The 11701-nt window shown below is 39.3% G+C and overlaps 1 protein-coding gene across 1 annotated transcript; it reads right to left on the reverse strand.

The window, feature by feature from the left end:
* Positions 1-619: 619 nt before the first annotated feature.
* Positions 620-4101, reverse strand: LOC124209513. Its single transcript, XM_046607533.1, has 6 exons — positions 2643-4101; positions 2526-2564; positions 2401-2436; positions 2128-2339; positions 1767-2046; positions 620-1703 (listed from the first exon to the last, which is right to left on the reverse strand). The coding sequence occupies exons 1-6, from the start codon at positions 3247-3249 to the stop codon at positions 1618-1620; spliced, it is 1260 nt and encodes a 419-aa protein (XP_046463489.1). The 5' UTR covers positions 3250-4101; the 3' UTR covers positions 620-1617.
* Between the last annotated feature and the right edge of the window lie 7600 nt (positions 4102-11701).

Here is an 11701-nt window from a genome sequence, read left to right on the forward strand (position 1 = left end):
AATTGAAAACAAATCTGGCCGCCAGATGTCCACAGCCAGTGTCCAAGCAATAACCATTGTCAACTACTCAACTCAGCAATCAGCATGTCAGTATCTGGGATTAATCATATAATAATAATAATAATAATAACTCCTGCAAATTGGGGTAAAAGGAAAGACAAATACATACAAAATAAGAAGAAACATCAAGCTATGGCGGCTTGACAATTGAATTAGGATGGGGAAAAAATGAAAACCGAAAATTCGTTTAAACTTCACTTTCTAGACGGTTCAGTAAAGAATTCAGACGTTTTTAAAACAGAATTCTCTAAACAACTAAAGGTATCTGAAAGCTATAAACAAGACAGAAAATCTACTAGGCTCCACGCCCTTAAACGAAATAAACAGGGCAGTCACCTTTCGTGGCATGCGAAGAATACACGATATAAAGTTTACGTCATCGAAGCCGGATCAAAGCCGCTAGTTAGCGAATGTAAAAAGACGGCGTTTTACACGCTGCCTTTACCAACGTTTCTAATCTGTAAATTTCCCGTGATTCCAAAGTTATGTAGGATCTACTACGCAGCACATATTTTCTTGTAAAATAAATGAGTCGTGATAAGCGTAAGATCGTAAGATGTACCACCCAAATGCATTTATTATTAAATGTTTGTCAAACACAGCATGACGTGATAGATACGCTCAATTTGTCATGAACAATACTCGTCATTTAAGGTATCCAGCTAACAATAGAGTAATAAAATTTTTAAATTGGTGCAAGGTGTAAATTCTATTTACAATTTCAAATATGTTCCATTTAATCTGGAATTATTCGTGAAACCGATTACTGAACTTTAGCGTTGCAGTAAAATGGAAAGGGATATTTCTTTCTTTCCAGGTGCGCTCCCTTCGTGACCGTTATGTCAGACAGTGCCTGCAGACAGAGGTTGCTAGTTGCCGGTAAACCGGGATGCGAGAGGCCCTAGGCAATCGTTGGCAGCATTCTTTAAAATATTTATAGTTTCGTATGAAACATTCTCTTGCAAGTTGCAACTATGGAAACTTTCACTTGATATTTTTTCTGTTTACAGCACCATTTGCGTGTGGCTCGATTTTCAATAAAAACATTATATTTCGGGCTTTCAGTTCGATTCAAATAAAAAAAAGTTGTTTAAGGAGTCTTTCAATCAGTTATTTTGAGATTATTAAATTTTATGAATGAGGTATCAATGAGAAGAATTTGCCTGAAACCATTCATTCGAACCCTGGAGAAGGGCCGTCACGGTCCGTTAACCTAAAAGGTTGACCTCCAACAGCAGAATCAAGAAAGAGGCTACAATCAGGAAAAAATTCAATGAGTGAAAGTTGTTTGGACAACTAAAGCTTCCGCTCAACAACGTGGGCTGGACTCCAACTTTGTCGAGAACAAAAAATATGCCCACAATGTTACTTCCATTTTGACCAATCGAAGTACTAGTACGTAAAAAACATTCTATCATCTACTTCCAGTTCTATTAATAGTTTTATAATCGGTATTTTTGTTGTTTTTATTTTATTTATATATTTTTTTTTGTTTTTTTTCGTTGTTTTTTTTTTTCATATTTTGTGCAGAGGTGATATATTCTCAATGCTTATGCCTCATTCCAAAAATCTAAACAAAACTTGTAAGAAATTATTCCAGGCTTCCCGGATATCGGGATGATTAAGTGCGGCCATTAAACGATCTATTAAACAGGTCGTAAAAATTAATGGATTTGTCAAAGATTGCTCACTGTAAGTGACATTACCAATATCAATTGCCGGTTCCATTGCATCACGGTGGGAAGCAAAGTCGGATGATGTGGACAACGGCTGTGTTGGTTCTATTCTCAGTTTGGAGACTGAGGTTGATTCAAGAAGTGAAGATTGCAGTTGGTTTTCGTCAACTAGTTCAGTATCTCGCTTAAAGCGGAAAAGAGCGGAAGGTTCCACCGAAGAGAAGGTGGAGGTTACTGTTTGGATCTCCGTCACCACTAGAGTTGAGCTGGAATAGATTGTTGTCGGTAATTTCCGGTTTCTGAACATCACCTATCGGAGTTCACGAAACTATTATCATCCATTCATTCTCTCAGTAAAATATGAAGAAGCGTAATTGTTGGTTTCCAATACATTGACAATAGTAGAGAAGAGCTGAGTGACAGTTGAAACGGCTGTGGAAGTAATCACTGTTGTTGGACTCGTCGAAGTCGGATTTATGTTAAACAGACGGTTGATATTTTCCATTAGAGGATTCTGGGTGGTTGTCGTCATCATAGAGCTTAAAAGCACTCGTAGTAATAAGCGGTTGAGTAAATCGTTTTGTTGACAGTTACTTCCGTTGACTGGTTGGGAAGAAAAAATTCAATATTTTGCATCCGAAGTATTAAAAAATTTAAAATTAACCTGCTGCTGCGTTACTGACGTCAACCAATGGATTGCCTTAACGAAGTCCATAAAAAATTTGGAAAAGTAACGCATTGATAAGTTTATGATAGCCTCCAAAAAATATTTTGGCAGCCGAAACTAACCTGTCATAACGTTACCCCTGACTTCAGTGGATGGGTTACCTTCGAAAAGAGAAACATACATGTAAGTTCAACATTTAAAAAACTTACCTTCAAATGTTGGCAAAAAAAGCAACTAACCTGTCACAGTGTTGTCATCGACATCGATCGATGGTTTACCTTCGGTTTGGAGGCTAGGTTCTTCCTTATCCTTAGTGCCATCTTCTTCAATGGGGAAATCCTCTTCTATAAACCTTTCTTCGACTTTTGGTTTTACTTCGAGGACTGGCTTGTCTTCGGCTTTTGGTTTAGCGGTGAATCTTGGCTTAGCCTCGACATTAGGTTTAGGTTCGATTCTAATAGGTTTAGCTTCGAATCTTGGTTTAGGTTGATCAACTCTAGTTTCTCTGGGTTTAGTTTCGACTCTAGCGTCTCTGGGTTTGGCAGTAAATCTTGGTTTAGCTTCGACATTAGGTTTAGCTGGAACATTAGGTTTAGGTTCGACTCTAGTTTCTCTGGGTTTGGCGGTAAATCTTGGCTTAGATTCGACATTGCTAGGTTTAGCATCAACTCTACTGATTCTAGCATCAACACCGACTCTAGATCTAATTCTAGACGTCTCGCCAAAGTTAGCATTGCCACTAAATGTAATCTCACCTCTTGAAATGGCTCTAGTCCTCGGCCGGTCAGGTTGGGCGCAGACAATCACAAACAACGAAACGACAAATAAGCTGGCGGTTAGTTTCATGTTGATGAAGAGAAATAATCCAGTTGTCGGCAAGACAGTCTAAAAGAAAACACGGTACACCTTATTTCACTTGAACGGGCGCGACTTGTTCGTGATCAAGCACGGAGAATGACAAACAATCAAATGACCGAGACGTGCGCAGATCTGGCAGCTAAATCCTATACAGTGAAAGTAGACTAGGCTAACGCCTTTGGGTTCTTGGGACGAAGACCTCCCCATCATGGAAAGTTCGGCATTTGCTACCCAAGGATTTTTTTAACTATTCTTTTGTCTATTGCGGTGTAAAAAAAAAGGCATCTCTGTTACCTCCCTTCACGCTGCCAAGGCCAGCAAATTCAAACGCCAAGGCCGGTCTTTCTACTATCGTGAGATGCCTAATCACATATTCCGAACAATCGTGACCATATACAAAAAAGTGCATCGCTGCATTCTAAGATCGAAATGCATAAATCAGAGGAATCGGAGACAAGAACATGGAAGTGATGGAGCAGTCGAGCAGTAGAGTGAATGAAAGGCAAAAACAATTTTACTGGCTCGCCTTCGCCTAAGGATCAAGTGGTATATGAACAACCTTCGTAACGTCTGAGACGTATATGTTGCACTTATTTGAGATTGAGCTTTTAAAATAAATTTGGCAATGGATGACCAAAAATTCACGCTCGCGTTCCTTATTAGTTAAGTTGCTGAGTGCCGATTACACGCCCCAGCTTCAGGCAATCAAACAAACAAGTTACGAATTGAATGAGAGGTAAAAACTCGGACAAGGAAGAGAATTCTTCACGGACATAAAATAAGGTCACACATGATGTTCATCTAAACAAGAAATCTCCCATATCTGTTTAAATGGATATATCTAATCGAAACACTGCTTGTAAAAAACGAAAGTGTTTGTCTACTCAGAAGACAATCCGCAATCTGGTGTAGATTCCCGACGATTAAAAATGACAATGGCTCACTTCTATATTGAGTTATTCAAGGGATGGGCGTATCCCGATACTGAAGGTCGTAAGAAGCAATTCCCGGGAAGACGCTGAGAATAACCAATAAACCCCTTATTAAGCTTGTATCCACGTGCAGTCGCTAGGGACGCTTACATGTGATAACTAATAAACAGCGGCTGACAACAAAAAATGCTCATCTTAAACTAAATTAGAAATTGTACCGTTATAGTAACCTACATAAAAAAGTAGGTTTTACTGTTTACCACGTTTCCATAGTAAAAATGAATCGAGAAGAATTCCCACGTTCAAACCGGATAAGTATTTAATATCTTACAAATAAATTTCATGTTTAATGACACATATAGTAAATATTGATACCATGAACTAGAATTCATTTTCCAGTTGGTGATAAAAACGAGGGGGAAATCAGAGCTAAGCTAAAGTTTGTATGTTTAGTCGCTAAAGGAGCACAGATTACATAAGGTTGTGATTTGTGACATTCCCGAAATTTCTTTCCGGAATGAGAACAATAGCTGGATTGACTTGTTTCGTCAGAGATTTCACGACCAAAAAAAAATAATGTAGGCTAATCCAATTATGACGAACGATGTAGAGCGATCGATAAAAATGTAGACGACATTGATTATATTCCGGTAGTTAGATATGAATTTAAAAGGAATTCTCGACTCTTAATAAGGGAAGGTGTGTCTGAAGAAATATCTACACACCGTATTACGCAATAAATTATTTTCAAAAAATCTGTTGAGACCAAAATATTAAAACAAAATATATAATATAATTTAAAATATAATTTGTTTTAAAATCTGATTTTTCTTCACAAAGAAAATTGGGTAAGTAAAACATTCTTTTAAAATATTCTACATAAATCGGAAAGTGCTCTCTAATAGAACCATTTCGTCAGGTGCATGAAACCCATCTTGTCTAAATAATAAGTAAGAAAGGGTACGAAAAGAGTAAAATCGAGTACTACGTTCAAGCTCATTACATTCTATGCTATTTGTCTCGATTTAGCCGTGCGAAGAAGTTTTTGCAATGCTGGGGTCATTTTTATGCAATAATGGTGGTGAAGGATATTGAGTAAACACCCTTTTACTGCATGCAAATGTACTTTTAAAAGTGTCGACAGTAAAACAATGTCATTGCTCCCGCACAATTTATTTTGGAAACGTATAGAGGTTGCTGTATTCGCGTGTTACCACAATTTGAAATCGAACTAAAATACACCGTACGTACGACGAAATCTGGCGCAAAATTACCGTTTATACAAAGCACAGCTCGATTGCGCAATTCAAATTTCTTCATTTTCTGTCGACACTTTACAACCTGTCTTACGGTTAGTCATTAGGAAACAAACTTGCTTGTCTTCTACTTTTCGAGTAGTGATAATAAACGGGGAAAGTTTTTCGGATATCTAATATTTATTTCAAATACTGTGGCCTGCTAAGTAACGTCAAGAAGTATTCAACTTTTAACGGACTAATTCCGGACATATAAAAACAAATTCTAACTCAACGTCAAAATTTTGTCTTTGTTGCCTCATTTAATATAAGGCCAGCCGGCACCGGAGCTGAGAAGAAATAAAGCATAGAATATCTAACGATCACAAGCCTAGTGTACTTCGCGACACAAGGACATTTTGTGAAATGAAATGCTAAGCAATAATGTATCACGTCATTTCAGCAACAGCGTTTCGCTTCTTATACACACGAAAAAGACAAAGACTGTGGAGTGTGGACGTTCTGCAGTTGAGAGTTCCTAGTAACTTAAATATAAAGTGGCTGTCACAAAAGTAGCAATAAAATATAGCCACTAACAATGCTTTGGTAGTGTATACCATAAACAGTCAAGATAAGGATTTCAAGAGCTCAGGAGACATTTACACGTACTGACGTCTCAAAAATAGTCGGTGGGTGACAATTCGAGAATAAAGAATAACCGACAAGGGCACGTGCCTGTATTAAAAAATTATTCTTACCTTTAACGGAAATGACCAATTCACGCACGAAGGTCGAAGCAATACGGATACGACGCTATAACGGTCACACAAAGCAAAGTCTATATTACAAGGCAATAATAAATCTCACTCGTTTTGGCAAACAATATTTACTTTCTTGACTGTCATAAAACTTTTTTTTAACGCCATCTTTCTTTTATGCTCGAATACCGCTAGAATAGGCCACAAAGACTGACACAGTAAGCACTGCACATGCAGGTAAGTTGACGACTACATCCTAGACGCCCAAAATTTTCGTCACGCAAAATTTGGCAACTTTGAACCCCCTCCCTTCTTCGCTGGCTTTTGTCAGAAAGGCAACCTTGAAAATAACGTAACAATAAACCACCCTACCTCCCATTTCAACCAAGAAACTGTTAAAAAACAATTTTCGAAAATTTGTAAGAAAAAGAAAAGTTTTTCATCAGACTGTAGGTCGTGACGCAACATTTTTCATACCCCCATCCCACCAATTAAACAAACCAAAAAATACCCCTATCCCACGTCCGTCACAAAATTCATGACCCCCTTCCCTAGTGCGTAACGTAATTTATGGACGCTACCTAAGTCAGCTGGAACTTATTCTCAACAACGATAATCGCACACCATGATTCTAACTTGGCTGTGATTTTTTATCCTAGATGCAAGGAGCAATAATCACATCAGTTTGACATAAAAAACCAATAGCCAGCCATTTCTCGACGGTCGATACGTTTGCTACACTTAGCTTCATCCAACAAATGAAAACTGTGGATCAGATTTTAGATTTTTCATGCTTAATCGTTCGTGGTAGATTTGAGAGAAAAAGAGTATTCGGGCTACTGAGCTAAGAAACAAAGTAGGCACGAATGACGGGAGTATGTACGTGTGTATCGTTTGGCTTTCGTCGAGCCGTAACAGTCTAGATCACTGAACTGTATACCGAATCAACCGAAAGAGCTGTTTTATGAACTCTTAAGGTTTTTATGTGCAGAGTTATTAATACGAAACTGGAATCGAAGAACATAATCAACTAATAACTGCAGAATTTTATAGTATGCCAATAACAGTTTTGAATGAAGGACGTGCTCTATTTTTACAAATTTTACTTAAAATCAAATTAAATGATTGGGATTTCTTTAATTATTATTTCGCGTTTTTCGAATTAAAACCTCACTGAATAACCAAAAAGGATTTCCTGTATTACAAATATATGCGTGCGGTCCTGGAAATATGTTTTGAACATTCCTTATTATATATGTATCAAGGATTAGGAAGCCAAACAACATCCTAGAACATAATACATGGCATAAGTCGGATTTTTCCACTTCAGTCATGAAAAAGCGAATAGCTAACATGTTTCGTCGAAGAATAATTAAGTTTCCGAATTGTTTTCCAAGCTGTCCTTCAAAAGCCACCGCCATCTCATCTCAAAATAATCATTTAGAATGCCATCGCTATAGGATTCGGGTGTTGCCGTTTCTCCTCGAGCGATCACATTTTTCAATTCCATTGAATTTTTCCATGGTAGTTCTATTTTTCCCAGCATCGCGGGAAAAATAAAAATACACTTTGAACAAATTGTGTTTGAAGGCCGATGTGGAAAGGAAAGCCACAAAAAAAAGGACGAGAAAAGAAAAAGATCCCTTTGAAGATCCATTACAGTTATAGGTTTTATTTACATTTGACGAAGACGATGATTACTTTCACCTCGTTTTTCTTTCTCGTTCTTTTTCTTTTCTCTTCCAATTCCCATTATTTTTTCCTCTCTCGCTCGTATAAAGTGTGTGATATGGCGATGACTGCCGACGACGAAGTGGCCGTAGATGGAACGCTCTCGGTATATTTATTACTCAATGGAAGGAAGTGACGAGTTGATTGAACCGTCATCGTTTCAATAGTCCTGTCGCCGGCCAAAAAGTAAGAAAAAGGGCAGGCTTCTCTAGATTAACCAGTGGCTTGGTGAGACACACACGCTAACAAGAATTGTATCGATCGAGGGTGGTGTTTACCAATGGTAAACCGAATACAGAATAACCGCGGGGGATTTTTTTTTTTTTTCTTTTACGTCAGTGATCTTCAAGTGTTATCGTAGCTTTATAGTTCTGTTACTCCCCGAGTTCAATATCTTTTGGAGCAACAGCATTGGCAAAATATATACTTTGGCGGTCTTTGGCTTATAGCTTGAAACGCTGTAACCCACATCGCTGAGGATTTGTGACCGAGTTGCGGTACTGCGCCTCCGGGGCGTGGTCCCATCGTCCGACGATCAATTCCAATTACATTATAACCCAAAGAAGAAATAGAGTTTTTGGCTTTAAAAATCCAGTTTTCCCTTTCTATTAATACTAGATTGGTGTATACTTTCAGCTGTTGCCATGTATATTTCGGTTCCAATTGCTATGTGTGAAACAACGTCCTGCCGGTGTCGGAGCTCTGAAATATGTTTTCGTGAAGGTCAGCTCGTTGTTTTTCGTTAAATAACGCAAAAGAAAGTACAGTACTTACATCATGGCCTAGTCTTTATACTTGTATGCATCGCCGGCTTTGGTTGAACATGATTGTGATCGATTAACCGCTTTAGTTGACGCTCGAAGGAGGGGGTGGGCTGGGTGGTGTTTAGAGGCCAAAACCTGGAGCGAGTTATTACACGCTGTTCATATTACGACAACGAGCCACTTCAAGAGGGTATACTCATCCCTTCAGAAATTGATCGATGAAAACCGAGAAGCGCTCTGAGCTTGATCGAGATGGCCCAGGAGATGGAAGATCTTCGCTCGGGTAGTTAACGGCTCATTCGTGAAAAGAAGTTCTGACGTAAATGCCGGTTGAATCGCCCTGGAATCGTGAAACCGCTGGATTGGCATCGGATCAAGATCGGATGGATTCGATTGACAAGGCCCTAGAGTTCATGGAGAGACCACGCAGTGTGTGATAAAAGAAGGACCTGTCTGTCGTTTTGTCGGATTCACGAGCTATCGCAGCGCGACGCGTTTTTTCGTGCAAATTCGAACATTTCAAGAGTTTGACTCCAATCGATCAGCGGAAAGCGACAGGAAGGAACCAACGCGCCATTAATCATTCACGGCTGCCGAAATAGACGGCCGAGATCTCAACACATGGATGAACTTCTCGGATGAGCTTGTTCGGCTCTGTCAGTATGATGGTTCTAGTCTAGCAACTGACGACAGTTCCGCTGAAAGACTGGGTTCCAAAATAGGACCCAACGGGTATGAGAATAAACTATATAGAAAAGCAGAGAAGTAATGTAGAAAAGAGACAGAGAGCGTTGCCCGATTTGCAATCAACTATTACCGAACCGACGGCTTAGTGTTTCTCTTTTTGGCCTTCGTCCTTTTGGGAGCTTTTACTATCGCAACAATTCTCTGACTGAAATAAACGGATTCATACATTTGTAAATCAAAGCAGACAGATAAAATTCCGCTCACTTCTTTTGCCTCTCACCGAATCGCACAGATATTATCTTAGTCATCGGGGTGTAACCCATCAGACATTGAACAGTCGAGATTGAAACTATACAAATTCCAAAAATGAAAAAAAGTATACCGGTATTTTGCATTAAGCACAATTCGCGAGAGGAGTTCTATTTAATGTTCCACTTAACAGCAACCCCAAATACGAATACGCTGAAATAAATTAGAAAAAAAGACAAATTGGCAGCAAAAAAAAAAAAAAAACGTTTTTGTGAATATTAAAAAAGCACGTAACCTTCGTTATACGTTACACTCTAGATTTAGGATTGTAGGTTTGCAGCGCGACCTCGTGTTGTTTTAGAAAGGAAATCTAAGACTGACTACTGCAATGCAATACTGCTGAATATGTATATCTGTGTCGATTCCCCCCTCTCTTTCTTTCTGTCTTTAGTAGCTTTGCTAAGCTCTCTTTGTCAAACTACAGATGGGGCAGCAGAACGCCATATCACAAAGAGGCAGGCAAAATATAAAAGATGACGAAACAGGGAGAGAGAATTCGCAGTACGGAAAGACGCATTGATGATATTTTCGCCTTTTATTCTTGTCTATGCTGCGGAGAATCAACAAAAGCGGGAGGGGGAGCCGGGTTTTATAGGAACGAAGAAGAAGAAGCGGCCAGTATAGGATAGATAAGGGAAGGATCACTGGAGAAGGCGACGACTTTTACTATACCAGCAAGAGTGCTGACTGGTAGCACCAATTGCACCGGATATTCGCCGTCGTATTGTTCACGCTCCCGCTGAATCGAACATCAGAAAATGAAAGCCAGCAAAGTCAACTCGCGCTCGGTGGCTGTACAGTCTGGTCGTCCGTCTCACTTTTGCTTTTCGCCTCAATCCCCCATATAACTATACTCTTTAGAAACGGGTTTTACAAGTACTACTGCTGGCGGTGAATAGGGTAAAAGCCAAGAAGGCATTGAGTACATAAGTATACAGAAATTGGGCTGGTATAATATTGTCGCTAGAAAACAAAAAGCTATACTACCAGTTCTGTAATATCATCTAGTAGCCAATTATGATATAGCGGGATCCAAAGACGTCCGTATTATATGGTATAACGATGTTTTCCTATTTTTATTGACGTTATACTACTGTTGTGGCGGCCAGACAACGTATACCGCCGTCATCGTCGGAACTCGGCACGACACACAACAAAGCAACTGCAAGAGACGCGCTCGCAACGGGAACAAAATCAATACGAGTACTAAACGAATCATGCACGAGCTTTGCTATTGCTGTTCTTGCACGCGCGATATAAACGCTAGATTCAGTTCGACTTGTGTGCAACAAGAAAAAGAAACAATAAGAAAATGAAAAATCAAAGGAAGTTGCCAAGATCAGTAGAACTTGGGACTCAAAAGCTCAATCACGAGCGGCAGCAAGCTCTCGAGAGAGGGAGCAAACGAAGGGGAAAACATCAAGACAACCCCTTGATCTTTCCTACTGTTCCTCATTCCTAACCTAGCTATCAACATTGTTCTATACAGCAGCATAACGTATCATAGAGGAGTTGCTGCTGTGGCGGCGGCAGGTCCCTCTCGGTCGTAAAATTTTCTAGTTACACTCTGCTTGAAGCGTTTTTAAAATATTTTTGAATTTAATTGATCTGATTTGCAATCGTTCTATAAATGAGTTATTTTTAAAAAACGGCTGAGTCAACAAAAACGGCAAGAGAAAACGTTCCAGCCAAAGTTCCATTCAACAGCATAGCTCAGAAATAATCTTACTCCAGATGTCACGATTTATAATCAACGACACCAAATGGCAAAACAGGAAGAATGAATATAGATTTGTCCTACCTTTAAGCCTTGGAAAAACGGCCAGGCATCCGCAAAAGTGCTCCATCCGCTGAAAAGTTGAATCCACCAGGCGGGATAGCAAAAAGGGGGTCCTCGTGAATACGCCCACACTCACATGGGTGTACACGAGAGTAAAGGACATTTACAGGAAGGGAAAGAAGAGATCGTAACTCGACCGACATCGGTAGTTGATCCAAAGGGATGCTGTTTATCTAAATAAAAA

Source organism: Daphnia pulex, chromosome 2, assembly GCF_021134715.1.
Source record: "Daphnia pulex isolate KAP4 chromosome 2, ASM2113471v1".
NCBI classification, from domain to species: domain Eukaryota; kingdom Metazoa; phylum Arthropoda; class Branchiopoda; order Diplostraca; family Daphniidae; genus Daphnia; species Daphnia pulex.